The following is a 19,716-nucleotide window of genomic DNA, read 5'->3' as shown; positions in this document are numbered from 1 at the left end:
TAAAAAGTAACAAAGCAGAGTGTTAACACATCTTTTCAGCTGGATTCTTTAAGGACTCAAAACGATGTATATTCACAGTCACAGTTTAAATGACTGACATTAGGAAATGAGCCACATAGAAATGCAAAGAAAACTGTGAGTAGTCTGTTGAAACACAACCAAAGGTTCAACGTTTGTCAAGGCAAATAGCCAGTAAAACACTAGTTTTGGGATGGCTAATATTAGACTTCATTTGGGGTCCATGCCACCCAACACTCAGATTCTAGAGCCATGTTGCTAGCATGACTAAAGGGTTACAATTGATAACTGCTCAGCTAACAAGAACATTTCTCCAGTCAGAAATAACACACTATAGTGAATCATTTCAGTAGATAAATAATACTGTGTAAAATACATTGGAGACTCATTCAAGGGCTGTAATTGTTACAGTTCGAAAGGTGTTTCTCTATGAAACAATGGTTGAAAAGCATGGGGTTTCCAAAACTTTGAACTAATTTTAAAATCTGTACCATTGATGGTTGGCCCACATTTTCTCATCAAGAAGAAGAAACTTTGCTCTTATCTTCAACAACTCGTGGGAAAGGGTCTCGTCACTTCTGGGTACTACTGGGGAAACTCTGTCTGATGCCTGAAGCACTCTTGTGTCCATGTAAAAAAAAAAAAAAAAAAGAAAAAATCCATTACCATGGTCTCCTCTTAGACACGCCAGGAAACCTGAGGAGACTAAAAATGGCCTCCCTCAGAGGAGAGCCTGTGTGACTCCAGTCTGACCCCTTTTCTCCTCCTTCACCGCCGCAGAGAACACAAGATTTAAGACGGCGAGGAGGCAAACTAATTCTCTCCAGCTGGAGGCAATGTGTGTGTTTTCAAGCCCTATTTCTTTTACTCGCAGCGCACATAAACACACTCGCAAAAACATGCACTTTGATGACTGCACCATTTATCTGTCATACTGTCTACAATGTGTCACAGACAAACACAAACAAATGACCTCAATGAAGACATTTGAACAGCACGGCTGCCATTTCATCCATAATTACATTTTTTTTTTAAAAGAGAGAAATACAATAGAAAAAATGCCTCAACTGCTGGAAGAAGGTGGAAGAAATCAAGAGAGCAATATCTGACATGAAGTGGAGCAGCAGATGTACAGGTATCAGATAGCAGGTCTGTGTCACACAGCCCACACAGGGGTCAAGAGGCAGGGTCGTGTGTGTGAGGGGCATGCAGTACACACAATATTTGTTTGTCAGAAGAAACATAATTATCTATAATTTCCTTTCCCTGCACTTTGATCTCTGACAAACAAACAGAGAGGGATGCACGCAAGCAACAGAATAGAGACCAATAAGAGCACTGCAAATAAAAGAAATAACAATACAATAAATATGACTCACAATACAACGAAGATAATAATGACAGTCACAAAATTATACATCAATTCTGGGGAAGATGCAAGTTGGTAACATGCATTATTTGAACAGGGATGCATACAGATGAAGAAAGAGGTGAGGGGACAGAAGCCGACGCTTAGCTATGAGCCGGTCCAAGTCAAGCCTGAAGAAACCACTTTAATATAAGCTCGATCAAAAGGAACATTTTAGCCTAAAAGTTGAGTGTGTTCTCATCCCAGAACACATTTACCTGCAGAAGAATCCTTTAATTATAGTGGACTCTGCCTCCCATACTAGTTTTGAGATGTAAATATCTTCAATTTAATTTCAAGATCCTGTTTATTTTGACCGCAAAATAAGACGATGATTTGACTTTCACTATTCTGTCATCTTCTTACAAACATCTACCGTACATTCCTGACCTAAATGTTGTGCAGCAGCCACTTAATGTGTGCTTACATACAAGTTAAGATTGTGGTGAAAGCAGAGAGGGTGCATACTGCACGGCGTCTATCATTTGATCTCTAACTTCATTTTCTTACTTTATGTGGAGGAGAAAGATTCTGATTACAGGTTGCAATTTGAATGTGATATAGAACTGAGGGTTAAACCTGCACAACCTTCCACCTGCTCTACTTGAGAAAGTCAAAAAGACAGAGAACAGAAGAGAGAGAGAGGTGGAAGATGGGGCAGAAATGGACTGCGAAAAGAGAGGGAAGGAACACAATGGTCAGCTAAATGTCCTCGACTAAAACAGATAAGCTGCCAGATGGAGAGAAAGAAAGAAAGGTGAAAATTCATGCAAGATAAGCGGATCAGAGATACTTGGCAGTAAAGAGGAAGTGAGAAAGAAGCACAACTCGACTACTTCACATACAGTCATAAACACAGGGCTGCAATATGGCTGCCAAGTTACTTGAAAGTAAGTCTTTGTAGTGTTGATCTATGTAACAATACGACAAATAAATGTGGCTTGTTTCATTAGTTGTGGTCCACTGTAATCCCTCACATGGTAAAAACAATCAAATACTGTATATTGAAATAAAAATTGCCAATAGTTATACTCCTTTGTGTTCTATTAACTGGGTTTACAGACTTTACAATGGACATGAATCGTGATTAATAAGAATATATTTATTTTCAATCAAGCTCTGTGTCTGATGAGACACAGCACACATAGAGAGACCGAGAAGGTAAAAAAAAATAACAACATTGATCATTTACTTACATTGAACTCACATTAACAGCTGGAAAACTTGGCTAAACAAAGATAACTAAAGAAAATAGCCTTCAAGAGAAAAAAAAAACAAGGCGCTCAGAGAAGATTTGATGATATGAATTGAATCCTTTTCATTTGTAAAAAGACAGCTTTTTAATTTTGAAAGCTTATATGATCAACAGGACTAAATCATTGTTCAACAAGAAACGTTTGGATGTACAGCACAGTATTGAGTATGGAGGATTGCTTCTTAGGAAGTATTTCTCACATTTTTATGATACAGTAGAAGGTGTCAGGTGCTCTATGGATTCTGAAGTCCTCTGAGACAAACCTGTGATTTCTGATGCATCTCTCCATATCAGTCCATGTCTTTCTTCTCTGGTACTTCTGACAGGTGTGTGTGTGTGTATGTATGGCAGGTGTCCGTGTGAGACAGGAGGTTATTGTCTCTGTCTCTGCGGAGCTTCGGCCTTCATCTGGAAGCTGTCCCAGTAGGCGGGGTCTTCATCTGTCAGAGGGGAGGCGGATGCAATGAGGTCACTGAACGACAGCAGTGTGAACGTGGTGGGAGTGGGAAGGGATGGATGAAGAGGCTGAGGAGAAAACAGAATAAGGTCTAACCATGATTATTTTGACACTTAGATTTAGTAAAGTCTCAACTAAAAACGATATAGTGATGTCTGCAAAATGAGTCCGGCCCATCACCCAATATGATATAGAACAATGATAGATAAAGGACAGCTCTTCAACATCTAAATGATTATCAGAGCATTATAAAAAGGGAGATAAATGACATTTTAGGCAGTGAGGATGAGCAGGGCAGACCACCCAGCATGATCTTAATGAAGTCAAATAAACTTTCCATTTTGTCCATCTTGCAATGCATTCATCATTTCTCAGTTTTAGTAGGAAAGTCAGTCTTTCCGTCTCATGAATCTCGGTAACAATTTGAAGAAAGTGATCTTCTGTGGGTGGATCAGCTTATATCCATTTACAAGTCATTGTTTTTTTTTCTGCTGCGACTGTAAATATTTACAGGAGGTTGCTGCCATTTCCTGTTATTCCCTCCAGCAGATCACGCAGATAAAGAGACGAAGAAGTCAAAGGGAAACAACAATACAAATATCTGCTGCATGATTCCCCAAATCTGACCCCCAAACAGTCGTATCTTTGGGCAGAGAACACAAAAAAAACAGTGATGTGCCTCATCTCTTGCTCAGTATCTCCAATATGCCTGGTTTGTAATTGTAAGATATTTTTTCAGTTTATTTTATGAATTAAATATTGGACGAGTCTATGCATCTGAATGCATAGATAGAACAACAGGTATTTTCTTTCTCAATGTTCCATAATGTCCACCAGCTTGTCTCTGACGTCGTCTGTCTGATGTGACCAGCTGCACATATAGGTGAGAATTCCCTTTTTATGACAAAAAGTAATACACCATCAATATCTTATATTTCTGTCTTTCATTTGTTTTACCATTCACCTTGTTGCAGTGATGTACAGATGAACAACAGCAATACGTGTACTCACTGTGACACCCCTATTGGTTGCTTAAAGAATTACTACTTTTAAGCCCGGGGTAAATGTGCTTTTTTAAACACTGCTCACGCGAGTCATGGGAAAAAAATTGCATTTTTATGGCTGCAAAATAAATATCTAAAAATGATTTAATCACACATCCTAGGAGGAATGGACAGAATTCAACAAATGTAAGACGTTCAACATGTAAATGTTCCTTACTGCAGAGCCTGGTTTCTCTGCTGGTCCCAGTGCTACTGCCACATGATGGTCAGCATCCAGTAAGCTCTCCTGCACGAGAAGATACACATAACACAACATCTCACACTGACCAACAAACGTCACGTTATACTCATTTGAATTTAGAGTATATTATTATACACACATGTATTCACAAATACCATAAACAATATGACACATACTGCATGTTCATCTTTATCAGCTGTTCATGCAGATATTCACCCTGCATGCATCCATGTGATAAATGCATGCGTGTGTCTCGTATCTGACTGCATAATTTCTAAGGAGAGCTATTGAAGGTTCAGACAGATAACCAGCTGTATTTACAAGTCACACAGGAAACATCAAGCTTCAATATATTCACTGAAATCTGTCAATGCTGAACGCTTGAAGCTACAAATCCATTCTACTGCAAACATGATTAATACATATTGCCAACACCAGTTTTTTTTCAACCTTGCTTTTGTGTTTTTATTTTTGCAGGGCCTTCTTGCTTTAATATAATCTGATATTTTTGCATTGTATATTCATATTTCAAAGCACACACAGTGAAGCCTGTTGCACCCACTGTCAGTATATCCTGTTGAGGAGAAAAACATTTAAAGGTTTTTTTTGGTTTAGAAATTTGTCCAGTCAAACTTTTTGTCTCAATAGAATTTGCGTAACAGTTGTTGTTAGCATGATGACACACTTAAAACCTGAGAGGCCAAACTGTGTGTTTATGTAGGAGTAACAGGTGCTGGTGTGTGTGTCAGGCAAGGGGCTATGCAGAGAATAAGGTAGCATAGAAAAAAGATGAATAAAAAAATGATACAAGAAGGGACATATTGTTTTGAAATGTATGTAACTGTTTAAAAAAGAAGACTTTACTGGCCATGTGTAATCGTGTGTTATTGCGTGTGCTTCGGTGCCTGTGTCTAGAGGCTGCAGCGATGACCTCATCAGAGGTCAAGCAGGAAGCGATAACTGTCATAGCTACTCTCTGATTTAGCAAATGAACACGCACTGATCCAGAGGACATGCGGTCAACAGCCCCGCCGCTCCTCTCATCGCTCTGGTAACACTCGGAGGTCTGAGCGTGCCTGTCTATGTAAGAGACACATCCAAAAAACATTGATTTTGTTTGAGTTCGTTTGACCCCTCAAGGTCTCTGCAATCATTCACTGATTATAAATAATGATGTGTGTCCCTGTTCGTCGAGGCTGACTGGGAGATCACTGGCTTCACCAAGGTGTGTTAGGACGATGTGTATGGCTGTGTCCATCTAAAATGCTTTTTTGTCATTCTGTTGGGCTTTTAGGATGTTTGAGTTAAAGAATGTTCTTTATTGTTGAAGAGCATTTTTTGCTGTTGTTTTTTACCATAAATATTATCTATTGTCAGCTATCTATTTAGTATTCAAAATGTTTGTGTTGTCCTGACTCTTGTTGTAATTTTTCAGATTGTTGCCTGTTTTTGTTCAGTCCTTTATTTTGTGGTGATGACTCGATGGAAAGTCTAATAACATTTAATTAGCAATCAAGTATAACCATCCGGCCCGGGGCACTCCGTAATTGGCCATCCATTCTTGCATTACAGTATAACATGGCTGTGTTAATTACTTGGCTGATTGGCCAATTGTGCATAGGAACAGTCTGCTATCCCTCGATAGTACATTATTGACAAGAAGAACAAACCGCTACTATAAAATTAAGCGGTTGCCATGGACACCTCTAATATGCATGGCTTGCAGTTAATACGATTAGATTAGATATACTTTATTGTCCTCAGGAGGGACAAACAGACCACAAGACAGGAAACCCATAAAAAACAGATCTAGTAACACATTAAAAAAATAATAATTAAACAGTGAGTAATAACAGCTACAAAGTTAACAGTTGCTATGGACCCAGCTTCAACGGCAGATTCAGATGGACTATTTATTAACGGAACACATTTAACAATTTTGAATCAATAAAACCATTCCCAGATCACTATTTTTAGTAGAAATAATAATTTATTTAATGAGTATCTGTTGGGGTCTCGCTCAACCTGCCGGGGTTTCATTCTTCTCTACGCCCCCCTAAATAAATATTATCCCTCACAGAACTTTATTGGTATCTCTTTGAAACATACTTTGGTATATGTGTGTGACACATGTATTTGTATTCCTTCCTTTGATGGACACTTAAGTTATTCCATGGATTAAATGAATATATGCATTCATTTAATAAGATGACTCATGCTCATTGTTTTTACATCAAATGTGTTGCAGTGAATCCTTTATCCAAGATGAAATTAATTGGAGTGCATATTTGCACTAAGGCTAAAATAAAAAAGTATTTTCTGTTTGTGCTAAAATGACGTAATAAACTAAACAGAGCAATATGAAGAATTTCGTAACAGCAGATTACTTGACGTATTTAGAGGTTGACGAACTGTTTAATCCTTTTTGTTCTCTTTCTATGACCTATGGTATGACTGACAAGTATCTCCTCAAATAACAAAATGACATTTGCATTCATAAATATCAATATAGAAAAGTTGTGAAGCTAGTTAGTATCCTTGATGAAGCTCATTTAAATTAGAGCCCGACCGACCGATATTAGCATATCAAGTGATTATCGGTATTGACTAATTTTATCTCTGGTATGCGCTGATATTACTACAATTATTCAGCAGTCAAATAACATTTCATCTGAGTTTTCTTTCTGGCTGTCACCAGCAGGGGGGCTATGTGGATTAAAACAACCATCATCACTCTCCAGCGTGTCAAACAGTGAAGCACGTAAATGCACAGTTACTGTCAGCTGAGTGATTGATCTTGTCTTTATTAAATATCTTTTTCATAAGTGTTTGATAACTGCATCTGAGGGATCCACACAATGTGTGTCTCTATATCTCTCAATCTCTAAAAATCAAAGAAAGATATGAGCCCATATATCAATATCTGATTTTTCTCTTCCTAACATCGATATCGGTATCGGCCCCAAAAATCTCATATCGGTCGGGTCCTGATTTAAATATATGCACTAATGGGAAATAAAGCAGAAATGAGAGAGTGTGATAGAGATTTTTCCCTCTAATAACAAATATGGTGCCTATTTTTCTCCTCTGTCCACTGACTCTTTCGACAACTTTTAATCCCTTTTAGCCCAACAAATACAACATTCTGTTAACAGGGTAACTTGTCTTCTCCCCACAATCACAAGCTAAAAAAAAAAAAAAAGAGAAAAAAACAGGACAAATGCATTGCCATCTACCTGCGATCGATACGGGCAAGCTGTTATTCTCTAGTGTGAAAACACGGACACTAAAACAGCATTAAAGCTTCACCACCCCAAGAGGCTTCGAGAGAGAGAGGAGATGTAACATCAGGCTTTTCGAAGCAGTGGTAACCTTTTAGCAGTCACTTGTTAATCTCTCTGCCACTGGGCATGGTGGAAAAAGTGAAGGGAGGAGTGGTGTAGAGAGGACAAACATGAAGGAGGGGGGGGGGGTGAGGAGCAGGCAGAAGAAGAGAGCAGATACATGAAAAATGAAAAAAATGAAGGAAAAAGGTGAAGATAGAGAGAACACATCAAGGGGGGGGGAGTAGAGAGGAAGGTGGAATGAAGGTGAGGGGATAAGACAACAAGGCGACGAGGAGCAGAGAAGAGGAGATGAAATGGAAAAATAGAAATGGAGACGAGTGTTCTGCTCTGGTGCTTCTCTTATCTCTTGTCGTGGTGTTTGGAGGGTTTGAGGGCCACTTGATAGCCCCGCTGTTGCAATCTTCTGTGTGTATATCTCAGTAAAACCACCTGGGATTCACTTTGCACATGCATTCAAGGGGGGGGGGCACCTCAGCTTTTTAAGCTCATTGATTTCTTGAAGGCTTTGTGAAAATACTCCTAAACTTGTTCCTTTCCTTTTAAAAAAAACAACAAAAAAGTGCCACAGCAGTAGCATCAGGTTGGCAAGCATCAGGACAGGGACCAGCTTTGAATACTCAGTAGGATAAAACCTGGATTCTCCTGTATTTTAGTTATTGCATTGAGGTATGGGACACATTTATGACTAATACTTAACCTGTACGTGTTAGAGAAAAGAGCACTCAGACATATACACCAGGCTGAACGTTAGAGAGCACACTAACAGAGTTCAGCAGCTCACATGTGTTGAAATGTAAAGATCTAGTTGATTTAAAAACTGTATTAGTCGTGTTTTAATCAAGAACAAGATCACGACCTGACAATCTACACAAGTTGTTTGTGTTTAGATTTAAGTGAGGAGGATCAGAGACGAAAATGTAATTTTAGAAGTCCATTTGTGCATCACATACTTCAGTAAATGGAGTGAAACTGCGGAATTCTCGAGATAATGACTTCAAATGCTGTTCAAACATTATTCAATTTAAAAGAATGTATAAAGAAAAAGTCATGAGAAATTATGAACTTATCGAGTAAATCTAACTCTATGATTGATTCAGTGTGCAGAAAAAGTAAACTATGGTTGGCAACCTGATTCTGTATCAACGGTAACGTATGTTATTGAAAAAAGAAGCAGGTATTATACGTTTTCCTTCTTCCTGCTCCTGTTCGTTCATGGACAGTGTAGAAGTAGTTTGAGTAAATATTGTAAGATGTGTGTTATTGTGTTATTGTGATGTACTCATACACTGAAATAAGATCGCACACTTTTGGCAGGATAAAAACAGTGAGACGAATTCAAAATGGGAAATGGGAAAAGTGAATGAAACCACTAGAACTGTATGACTAAAAAAGTGATTTAAACATCAGTGAACGATACATTAAATAAGGCTGTTTGTAAAAACTACTCAAAATAAATATCACAACTTCCTTTTAAATCAATATTTTAGGCAGTTTTTTTTTTTGTCCTTTTCACTGTTAGCATCCGTCTTCAAACTCACTTCAAAAATCCAGTCGTCTTCCTCATTTTCGTCTAGATACATCTTGGTCTGGTGCAGAGCATGGCCCGCTGTGAGAGGCTCAGAGGTCAGGTGAAACTCAACCCGCTGCAGGTTGAAGCCCAGGCCTGTGCCGATGGCTTTGATGAAGCTCTCCTTAAGGGCCTTGGTCGGAAAAAGAAAGGAGGACACCCAGTCATGTCATGCAGAAAATAATCACAGGCACTTTGAGGCAAAAAAAAAAAAAAGAAGACTTTTGTGTCTCGCTAAGCTGAGAAGGAAAGTCTGTGTGTGTGTGTGTGTTTCATGTGTTTTGGCTCAGTAGCAAAGTAACTTAAAACCACAACAGATGGGAATCCATGCACACATGTATAACAGTGTGCATACAAAAGAGATACTTGGTGCTTATGTGTGTTGAGCCAAAACCCCTCTCGACAACCAATGAGCCACAATAACAGTATTACAAGGCTAATTGCTATGGCAACCATGGAACTCTGACATTAGTCAACAGTGTGATGATGATATCAGAGCTGCTTGACGTCTCTGTGCCACCCTCTCAATCTCACCACATCTTTACTTAGCACCGCCGATTCTGCTGATGTCCATCTGCGTGTGTTGGTGTGTGTGTGTTTGTCTTTTGTGTGTTTTTGGCAAGGAAGGAAATATATTAGACAAACAAAAACTGACAAATACTGAGAAAGGGAAAATAGAGACCTATTGTGTATCTGTGAGGAATACAAACTAGGACAGACAAGGACAGAATGTGAGAAATATGAGGAGAGAAAAACAGAGTTAACACTTGTGTGTACAAAATGTATTAATGTGTGTATTGTGTGTGTGTGTGTGTACATGGCTCAAAGGCCATCATAAATGTTATTTTTCTTCCTACGTTTCCTCCACAGACATGCGCAAAAAAAAAACAAGACGAGGAAAAGGCACTGCTCATGGGGCCAAGAAATGCAATGTGACGACAGGGTAGTATGGCTGCCATGGTTACCCAGTGGCGGTAGAACGTGGCGAGCTGCTGGTGCTCTGAGCCGGCTGACTGGATGACGCTCCACTCGTACACTGTAAACTGACGAGTCATGATGCGGAAAAACTCCGGCACAGAGCTGCTACCTGGAGGGGGGGGAGAAAGACAGAGGGTGGTAGAGGAGGGAGAGGAGAGGACAGAGGAGAGGTGTGAGGGACGATGAAGAACGATGGAGAAGATATCAGAAGTGAAGGAAGAAGAAGAAGAAGAGGGGAAATCAGAGTAAGGTGTGCGGAAGATGGAGGCAGACTTCAGGTAAAGCTAGCGAAGAGATTATCCAAACAACATTGAAGGCACCCATAACACACACACACACACACACACACACACACACACTCACACACACACACACACTCACACACACAAGGAAAACCAAACATCTGCAAACCAAGGCAGCGTTGGCCTTGACTTTTAACATACACAAGGCAACAGTGAACCCTTGTGGTGAAGTTTTAAAGAAGATATTTAAAGAAGAAACAAATAACATGTCTGCCTTATTGTGGGGATTGGGAATTATTTCTGACAGATTAGACAATTGAAATGAACAGCTGAGACAGAAGTTTGTAGTTTTATTTTTTTTAAATAAGATTTTGCCATGATTCAAAAAGCAGCAACATCTGTAGTTACGTTTGTTCGACATGTTAGTGTCTTGAATATTGGAAAGACAACTAGTAGAGGTTGTTGTAAAAAAAACAAAAAAACATCTCTAACATGTATTTAACAAAACCCGTGTGCATCTGTGCCCTAAAAGCAAGCCATTTCTCAAGTTTCAGCAAAATATCTGCAAAAACCGATTAGACGAAACACCAAATATCACCTGGCATGGCGGTCTTCATGATATCCACTCCCACTTGCATCCCTTGCTCTGCAGCGAGCACCGCGTAGTCTCCTTGATGTGACAGGTTGAAACTCCACGCAGGTTGTTTAGGGCCTGAATCAGAACTGACCTGGACGCACAGCGAAACAGCAATCGTTAAGTAAATATTTAAATTATATGACAACAATAATCGACATCAATGAGCTACTTTAAAAAAATGTTTAAAAAAACTGTGAATGTGCAATAAGTATTTAAAGGGACAGGTGTGGTGTTAAAAGGGGGGTGAGACTGAAAGGGGGGGGGGGGGGGTGAATAGATATCATGAAACAGAAGTGAGAGAGTAGTTTCCTTGCTGGATAAACTGTAGTGAACATGGTGTGAACCTTGAGTGGGGCTGCCAGGTAAGGTTTCCCTCTAGGTGATCTCTCCAGTCTGATCTGTGACCAGGGGATCCCCATCCTCTCACACACAAATCTCCTCAGCAACAACCTGCCAGCCTGATGGGGGGGGGGGGGGGGTCAGAGAGACAGGCTGTGAGTGTTTACGTGTTTATTTTGTAACAAGCGACAGCAGCTGGAGTGTTTTCAGTCAGAGGCTCACCACAGCTGATTTGGCATCCTTGGCAAACACAAACTGTCCGATCCTGTCCTTCTCTTCCCGCTGAATGCAGCGAGCAGCGAGCAGCCAATCAGACCTGCTCGGTGTCCACGAGCCACAGCGGAAAGCCCACCGAACAGAGCCCATCTCCTCACCTATTCACACCTGTTCATCTAGACCCCGAAGAGCGTCAGAAGTTCGCTGACATTTGGTTTCGCTTGCCCATTGTTCGTCAACAGAGGTGACGTAAATAAAACACACAAAACAAAACGCCGCCACACTGTTTACGTTTTAGATTTCGACAGCCGTTCACATGCCCGGAACAGCTTGGCGAGATCTAATGTCGTCATAAGTGGGCGCGGTGGAGGATTGACCAATAGCAGCGATCGAAACTGTGCGCAACCAACGAGGCCTTCAAATGCTCTCAGAAGTATTGTAAATACCACACACTGCGTTGAGAGACCCATAAATACACATTTTTTTTAATATGATTCAGCTCATAAGATATTTTAGAAAGTGTTTACTGGAACAGTGCGACTTTAAAGATTGTGTTACTCAACCAGCCCCCTGTTAAAACAACGTCTCTAAAACGGGCCAGCTCCTACACAACCAATTACTTTCCTCCCTTCTGCACAACTTTGGCAGATAAATGTGCAGTTCTTCTTCAGAGGTAGTAAACCTAATTTTATCGTTTGCTCCGATGTTTTATGCAATGTATTATATCATACTGGCGCCTGCCAATCCGTACTATTTTCGGCTTGAACGCGCAGAGGTTACCGTTTCCGAGTTTACAGTGAACGCAGCATTGAAATTGTACCTCTAGGATGTTGTTTTCATTGCAGAACATCTGTGTGTGTAAGGTGAGATATCTTCATAATATATTTTAGATCATGTTTAAATGCAGGCGGTGGTGGTCGGATTGGCAGCCAAGAAGACTGCATTACATTTTTTAGATATTGATGAGGATTTTGGGTTGTGCTCGTCAGATTAGAAAAAAAAAAAAAAATACTCGTAGCGTACTATTGCTCGAAAACACTCCGTTATTTTAACTGGGAATTTTAATGCGTGTGGGGATAACCTAGAAGCACATCTTTATTGAAGGTGTGTTTTTTTCTTCTTCTATGTTTAGTCTACCTGGAGTGCACACAGTCTTTATAGCCTTAGGTTAATTTGTCCTATTCTATTTAAACATAGGCTGTGATATTGATACTGTTTATTTTCTGCTTCTTATCTGAGGTTTTAAGGGTTATTGTTGCTCCTGAGAAAATAGAAACAGTTAAGTGCAAACAGCAGTATGGCAGGATATGCATGCTGTATCCCCCTACAATAGATTTTCTCTTTATTGACAAATATTCAAGACAAGGATAGATCCCTTTCTAAAGATTTACATATAAAGATAAATTCTCCCACTTTGACCCATAAAATAACACTGACGTTTCAAGGACACCTGCTACTAAGTCTATTGCATGTAAGATAAGATAAGATAAGATAGATGAGATATACTTTATTATACCCAGAAGAATTTGTCTTGGACCCTGTCCTGAAATTAAAAAGTGCATTAATAGAGATCATACAAAACATGTAACAATTCTGTTTATACATAAAACACCTTGACCTTGTATTGCAAGGGCCGTATAATGTGGACGCCCATCAACAAATAAATATAGCCTACCTCAAGTTTGGTTATAAAAAATCTGCACATTCTGTATCCTATTAATACACAGTGCCTGTTCTCTGTCTTTACTACAGGAAGAATGCAGCACCCTGTCAGCCTGTGATGCTTCCTCCCTGTAAGCTCCTCTGGCAGACATGCAGGCAGAATAAACAAAGGTCAAAAGTCTCATCTTGATAACCTCTGTGGCCTTGGCTTCATTTAAGAAGAACCCCAATCCAGGCAAAACTTCCTTCTCCATCTGAAGTTCGAGAAAGATTTGGATGATTAACTCAACAAGCCGACCAGCTGTGACCTCTGCAATTACACACACTAGTTTGTACCTTACATCTACACATCTTCAAGTCTCACATGCTGCTGCACACAGGCAGCCTCTAGTGTAACAGCTGGGATCAGTCTCCCAGGTGGAACACTTCACAGGGACTGCCGGAGCCACTAAGGGATTCCTTGTTGATGAAACTGAGAAATGGCGTAACAACAAACATCAAAAAATCTCCATCAGACGCAGGACGGAGCACCCACTTTCATCTGCTCTATTTCTCTTTTCTTTTTTTTACCTTTTTACATTTCTTCTTCCACACAAACTCTTTCATCTCTACCATAAGATTTATTTTTTTCCCCCAGTTGTCTCTCCTTGTCTCTGTTTTGGGTTTTCCAACCCCTCCTTCCTGTCAAGCTGGATTTCCTGCAGATGAAGCATCTGAAGAGGAAGAGGAAGAGCAACTACAGTGTGAGAGAAACACAAACTCTCATCAGAGAGATCCATAAGAGGAGGGACGTGTTGTTCTCCAGGCAGCAGGTGACGATCTTTTCTTTTTTCCCCATGCTATCTGATAAGAATATATACATTAAGAGCTGTTAATGCATTAAAAAATAATAATACATCACAAATAAGTACCACCATGCTATGCTGCAAACAAATGTTGCAACATTTTCTGTTGAGCAGGATGCTATGTATGAATTTGCAATAATGCTGATGCATTTACTGCACTCCGATCAGTATGTAAAGAACAGTAGACAAAAGACTTATGTTCTGTAATCGCTGTGCTCTGAAGAGGAAACTGAGTTGGACATATCATCAACAGTAAGAACCAGTCAGCACAATCATGTATGCAAACCCCTCTGTCCAATAAGCAACTTTTTCCAAGTCGTCTTCAAGCTGTTGTAAAATGTTTGTACATTTCTTTTATATATTAGTGAAAATCAGTACATATGCTTATATGTACTTTACGTATAATAAAGTAGAGACAGATTTTTCTTAGGGGGCTTGGACAACATTAAATTACTGTAAGAAGTGATTACCCAATAGCAAGGCAGAAGCACAAGACAAACATTTGACTTGGACCAATCAAGTAGTTGCATCAGTAGCTTGGCCCATATTATTTATATATTTTTTATTTTTATTTTTATTTTTATTTTTATTTTTATTTTTATTTTTATTTTTATTTTTATTTTTAATTTTTTATTTTTAGTAAGTATATTCCCGTCCCCTGTTTTCTGGAGCTGCTGTAATGCAAAAATTTCCCCCACGGGGGATCAATAAAGTTGATCTTTATCTTTATTACATCAGTATTGAAAAGTAGATGCTTTGTACAAAGAAAGTGCTTTAGAGGTATGCCAAATACGTTTTGAATTATTTGAAAGTTGAATCTCCATTACCTTGGATGTCCACCAGAGAGCACTAACACTGTTCATTTTCAGCCGAAACATGTTAAACTCCCATCTTCATCAGAACTCAAACAAACAAACAAACAAAAGGAACACTGAGCCTCTAAATGCAACCCTTACAAACAAGGTATATAGAAGAATATATATCTTTCAACCAATCCATCACTATTACATTGTTTTTAAGTCAGTTTTGATGCTGGTATTTGCCTCCTACTATCCTGAGGCTATACATCACAGGATGATTTTGACTAGCATGGCAGCTTTTTAATGCTTAATGGAAAACTGGCATTGATATAAAACATATATTGTTTGTGTTTTTTTTTCCTCTTTGTGTTTGACAGAACACAGCAATTAATGAGCTGAAGAGACAGGCATGGGAGGAAGTGGCGCAAGGTGTAAATTCCCTGGGGGAGGGAGAGCTACGCACTGCTGCTGAGGTGTATTTATTTATTTGTTCCAAGTCATGCTTTTACTTTTTAAAATCTCATCCTGTCTTTACCCCCTCTAATCTCTCGGAACACTTGCTTCTTTCCTTTCTGACCTTCTGCACAGGTGAAGCGTCGTTACCTGGACTGGCGTGCACTGATGAAGAGAAAGCAGCTTCAGGCTGAGCTCTCGCTCTCCTCCTCCTCATCCTCCTCGTTGGTCATGAAGACTGAGTACGATCAGTCGTCCCCTGAGCACGAGGCGGCTTCTCTGGGATCTGGCTGTGACCAGCTGATTGACCTCTCGGGCCTCTCAAAGGATTGTCACTGCGACTGGCCGGAGCTTGAGGGTCTTAGTGAGCCGAGTGGACAGGCCATGATGGCACCTCTGGGTGTGAAGATGGAGGACGACGTCAGTGAATACAGAGTAAGAAAAAGAAGCTTATGGTGCTATACGGTAATTATTATGTCTGTAGGAATAAAAGCCTCTGTAGATTTTGATTAAACCTAATTCAAATATGCATCTACGTAGTGGTTCTGTCAGATCAGCTTTTGATACAGGACTTCGATTATTAACACTGTTATAGGAGGAGAATCAGTCTATACTTACATGGCACTATTTGCTTTAATTAGCTTCATTAATGTCCTCATCAGCAGCAGTTATATGAAACATATCACCGTGATTATAGCACATTATGTAGCTCAAGTGGCCCTTGTTAGTCTTTTAATGGAACACATGTAGGTCCACAAGGCAGGTCAAACTTAATTATCAAGACCGTTACTTTAATTTAAACATGACATTTAATGTTAGTTTTTGCTGATTGCATTAAGCTCTCTCTCATTATCTGTTCAGATTGTGAGTCGTATGTTATTATCTTCCACAATCACTCCATAAGGATCCTCCAATTTAGTCTTAACAGTCTTATTAAAGTGTTTCATGGTTAAATGTTTCATGTGAGCCAGACTATTTGCAGCTGAGAGAGCCTAACACTTCCAATGCGCTCAAAAAACACATAGCATTTTCCCAAACACAAACCTCCCAACTATATGCTGTGAAATGATCCTCGATAATCTTAACTAGGATCTTTATATACAGTATAAGAATCTAAAAACTACAGAGGCAGGTATCCGGATTTTTTAGATTCGAGTATGGCTCAAGCTCCAAACACAATCAATCCTTTATTTCCCATAATGCAACTTTATCTCACCCTCTTCATAGTTACTTTGGAGGGCCATGCTTGGAATACAGGATTCTTAAAATCATTTTAAAGAAGAGACAGGCATGGGAGGAAGTGGTGATTTTAAAGTCAGTTTGAAAATCACTCAACAGATGTGTTTTTGATAGTTGATGAGTATGTTATAGTCCGCCTCATGGGCTAAACGTTGTTTATTGTTGCTTGCTTGCTAATCATTAGTGGCTCCTTCTTCTTCCTTGTAATCTTCTTCCTTATTGGCTATTGTGGTCCTTGGAAATTTCTGACATATTCAGGCAAAAAAAAATCATTTGTTTTTGATGTAATCACAGTAGACTCAACGAGGGATCGCAAACTCTACGAGGGTTTCAAACTGGAGCAGTTTAACCCAGCAGTTTAGATTTCTCTCTCATTGTTTAGGGGTTAAAATCAGCTATAAATCTACCTGATACTCCTGTAGCCTGATCCCAGTCTAAGGCTGTGCAAAGCTTCCTCTACAGCCACATCATAAACCCTTTTTTCACGTGTTTTAATGGCTTCACCCTTTCCCTCTAGCTGAACGGTGACGGTGACGTGGGAGATGGAGAAATAGATGAAGATGACATCCCCTCCCTCCTCAGTGACATGGAGTCACGTGGGGAGGGGCATGTCAGTGATGTTTACTCTCACAACGGGGACTTGGGGATGCTCACCTCCTGTAAAACGCCGACCTCCACATTCAGCAGAGACTTGACACTTCCTGGGGGCCCCATGGGGATGTCAGCTCATGTTCTGGGTGGAGTAACCAATCATGAAAACACGGGGGCGGGCTTTCTGTTTGCTATTGAGAAACAGCGATTGGAGCTGGAGAAACAGCGCCTGGCTGTGGAAACCGAACGCCTGGGGGTAGAGAAAGAGCGACTAGGGGTGGAGAAGGAGCGTCTCCGACAGATGGAGGTAGAGAGGGAACGACTGCATCTGGAGAAAGAGAGGCTACAGGTGGAGAGGGAGAGGCTGAGGCTCCAGCTGCTTAGCCAATCCGAACATGCTGACTCCTCCTTCAACCTGCCGCCGCAACAAGGCCCGCCCTCGTCCTCCACGCCTGCTTTATCCTCCACCCACTATGAGGGACAGAGAGATAGAGAGAAAGAAGGCAAAGGCTGGACGTCGGCGGTGGATCTGGAGACGGAAAGGCTTAAACTGGAGAAGGAGAGACTGCAGCTGGAGAAAGAGAGACTGCAGTTCTTTAAATTTGAGGCTGGCAGACTGCAGATTGAGAGAGAACGCCTCCATGTGGAGAAAGAGAGAATGCAGCTGCACAAAGATCATCAGGGCCATTGAGGAAAAGACTTAAAAAAGAAAAAAAAGAAGAGAGATTTAACAATATGTTGAGTGGCACAAGCAGCTGCTCACCCAAGCCTTTCACGCATTGAAATTTGGCCAAGGAGAAGACTGACACAGAGGGCTGACATATTTACGACCATCACGATAACGCAGTGCCTTATGATGTCTTCATAAAATGGGTGACGGGACAAAAAAAGATACCATGATCATAAAAATCATGAACTAGGATTCGTTTGGCACACACAGCTGGATAGCCCTGAGCATCTTTGATTTATACAATGTGACAAGTTTGAACAGCTGTTCAGTGCACCATCTAAATATGCTAATGCACAAAACATTTGACAACAAAAGCTGTAGTATGAATGCAACACATGCTTTTAAGTGTAGACATGTTTTATATAAGAATATGTGAACAACTGGAAATGTTGTGTCCTAATCTTTATTTATGCAGCAAATCAGTGTCAAGTAATGCACTGCATGAGTGCTCGCCTTTTTTTTTTTTTACTGATAGTTTTATGTTACGATCAATGCTGTGTTAAAATGTTCATTGCATGTTAATATTGTGATTTTGTAGGCTGGCTTTTAACCTGATGTTACGCATTTTGTTACAGTTGCCAAAGCACTTTTTGAACAAGAAACTAAAGCAGCTAAATTTGAATCCAGCCATCATTTTGTTTTTAACACCTGTGCTGTTCCTTTTCTAAGATTAGATGTTTTTGGCTGTAAAGAGATGTGGACCTAATACCTGTGACGAGCAGTTATGTCTGGAAGTTTTGGTTGCATGCAAGAAAACGTGAGTGTTTTAATTTCTGAGACATGTTACAGTGTCACTTGAAGAGTACATATCATCCAACACAGCACTTTGTACTATTATTGTTTTTGAATATTTGTCCATTTTCTTCTTAAAATATCTTTATATCAGATAACCTGACCTGTTTCTTATCATTTTTCTTATATTGTCAATAACTGATATGTGTAAATATCTGTCTATGCATATCAGTTGTCATATTTCACTCATTCCTTTAGTTCATGGCTGTGAAAAAACATTTAGACATTTGTCTTCAGAGTTGAATAAAATCAAGCCCCACAAGTACTGCCTTTGATGGCCAGCCTCTCTCATGTCTTTATGTTCCCAGTGCTGCCTTCAGAGAGAGATATTAAAAGAGAATCAGAAGATGATTACATTTTATTTGTCCTCTGTATGGGTGCTCTCAGAGAGCCCATCAGGGGGTTCTCTGGATCAATGCAGGCTAATAAGAAGAGACAAGCGTTTAAAATCACTCCTAGAGCATAACGCCAAATCTTTAAAGAGCCAACTTTTGAGGATTTCACTGAAGCTGATGTAACCCAGTGACACAGGGCCTTTTTAAAATATTACATTTGAATGTTTTTTATATCACGGAGAAATTAAAGTGCAAAAGTTATTTTTTTTTGCTGCAAAAGTGGAGCTCTTAAATGAGCAAGAGATTATAAAGGTGGCCAGGTCGGGATGACATTTAAAACATCTAGATAAAAAGTGTGAGCTTCTCTCAACTCTCAAATAACATGAGCCCCCACAGATCCCAACATACTGTACTGTACATGTACACACACATACTCAGAGGCGCTGCTTGTCAACAGGTTAGGCAGGCAACTGCTTGGGGCCCCAGACCAGTAGGGGGCCCCAGAGGGCAGACAAAATTTAAACTAAAGCAGCGACCCATAATGTGCAAATTTTGCATTG

At 40.0% G+C, this 19,716-nt stretch overlaps 2 protein-coding genes across 6 annotated transcripts; one reads left to right on the top strand and one right to left on the bottom strand.

Annotated features, from left to right (window-relative positions):
* Positions 1 to 2,507: 2,507 nt before the first annotated feature.
* On the bottom strand, positions 2,508 to 12,062 carry aasdhppt (aminoadipate-semialdehyde dehydrogenase-phosphopantetheinyl transferase). Of its 2 annotated transcripts, none has more exons than XM_020639996.3 (7): positions 11,716 to 12,062; positions 11,499 to 11,612; positions 11,116 to 11,245; positions 10,263 to 10,384; positions 9,269 to 9,430; positions 4,360 to 4,428; positions 2,508 to 3,229 (listed from the first exon to the last, which is right to left on the bottom strand). In XM_020639996.3, the coding sequence occupies exons 1-7, from the start codon at positions 11,857 to 11,859 to the stop codon at positions 3,125 to 3,127; spliced, it is 846 nt and encodes a 281-aa protein (XP_020495652.2). In that variant the 5' UTR covers positions 11,860 to 12,062; the 3' UTR covers positions 2,508 to 3,124. The 2 variants fall into 2 exon arrangements, with proteins under 2 accessions (XP_020495652.2, XP_020495651.2); XM_020639995.3 differs by having other exon boundaries at positions 2,508 to 3,206; positions 11,716 to 12,060.
* Positions 10,422 to 19,094, top strand: msantd4 (Myb/SANT-like DNA-binding domain containing 4 with coiled-coils). Of its 4 annotated transcripts, none has more exons than XM_020639991.3 (5): positions 10,422 to 10,553; positions 13,462 to 14,183; positions 15,394 to 15,489; positions 15,605 to 15,904; positions 17,226 to 19,094. In XM_020639991.3, exons 2-5 carry the CDS (start codon positions 14,076 to 14,078, stop codon positions 17,988 to 17,990), a joined length of 1,269 nt encoding a protein of 422 aa, XP_020495647.2. In that variant the 5' UTR covers positions 10,422 to 10,553; positions 13,462 to 14,075; the 3' UTR covers positions 17,991 to 19,094. The 4 variants fall into 4 exon arrangements, with proteins under 4 accessions (XP_020495647.2, XP_020495646.2, XP_065816853.1 ...); XM_020639990.3 differs by lacking the exon at positions 10,422 to 10,553 and adding an exon at positions 12,478 to 12,572; XM_065960781.1 differs by lacking the exon at positions 10,422 to 10,553 and adding an exon at positions 12,679 to 12,813.
* Positions 19,095 to 19,716: the final 622 nt, after the last annotated feature.

Source organism: Labrus bergylta, chromosome 11 (genome assembly GCF_963930695.1).
Source record: "Labrus bergylta chromosome 11, fLabBer1.1, whole genome shotgun sequence".
Taxonomy (NCBI): Eukaryota; Metazoa; Chordata; class Actinopteri; order Labriformes; family Labridae; genus Labrus; species Labrus bergylta.
Note: the sequence above shows the minus strand (reverse complement) of the source record. Positions and strands in the feature narration are given on the sequence as shown.

Bases quoted from the DNA above. Each gene is read 5' to 3' on its own strand.
- msantd4 (XM_020639991.3), top strand. From the start codon at position 14,076: ATGAAGCATCTGAAGAGGAAGAGGAAGAGCAACTACAGTGTGAGAGAA. The intron at 14,184-15,393 runs GTGACGATCTTT...TGTGTTTGACAG, and splicing joins TGTTGTTCTCCAGGCAGCAG to AACACAGCAATTAATGAGCT. The intron at 15,905-17,225 runs GTAAGAAAAAGA...CTTTCCCTCTAG, and splicing joins ACGACGTCAGTGAATACAGA to CTGAACGGTGACGGTGACGT.
- aasdhppt (XM_020639995.3), bottom strand. From the start codon at position 11,859: ATGGGCTCTGTTCGGTGGGCTTTCCGCTGTGGCTCGTGGACACCGAGC. The intron at 9,431-10,262 runs GTAACCATGGCA...TTTCCGACCAAG, and splicing joins CCACGTTCTACCGCCACTGG to GCCCTTAAGGAGAGCTTCAT. The intron at 4,429-9,268 runs GTGAGTTTGAAG...CTTCTCGTGCAG, and splicing joins AAGACGACTGGATTTTTGAA to GAGAGCTTACTGGATGCTGA.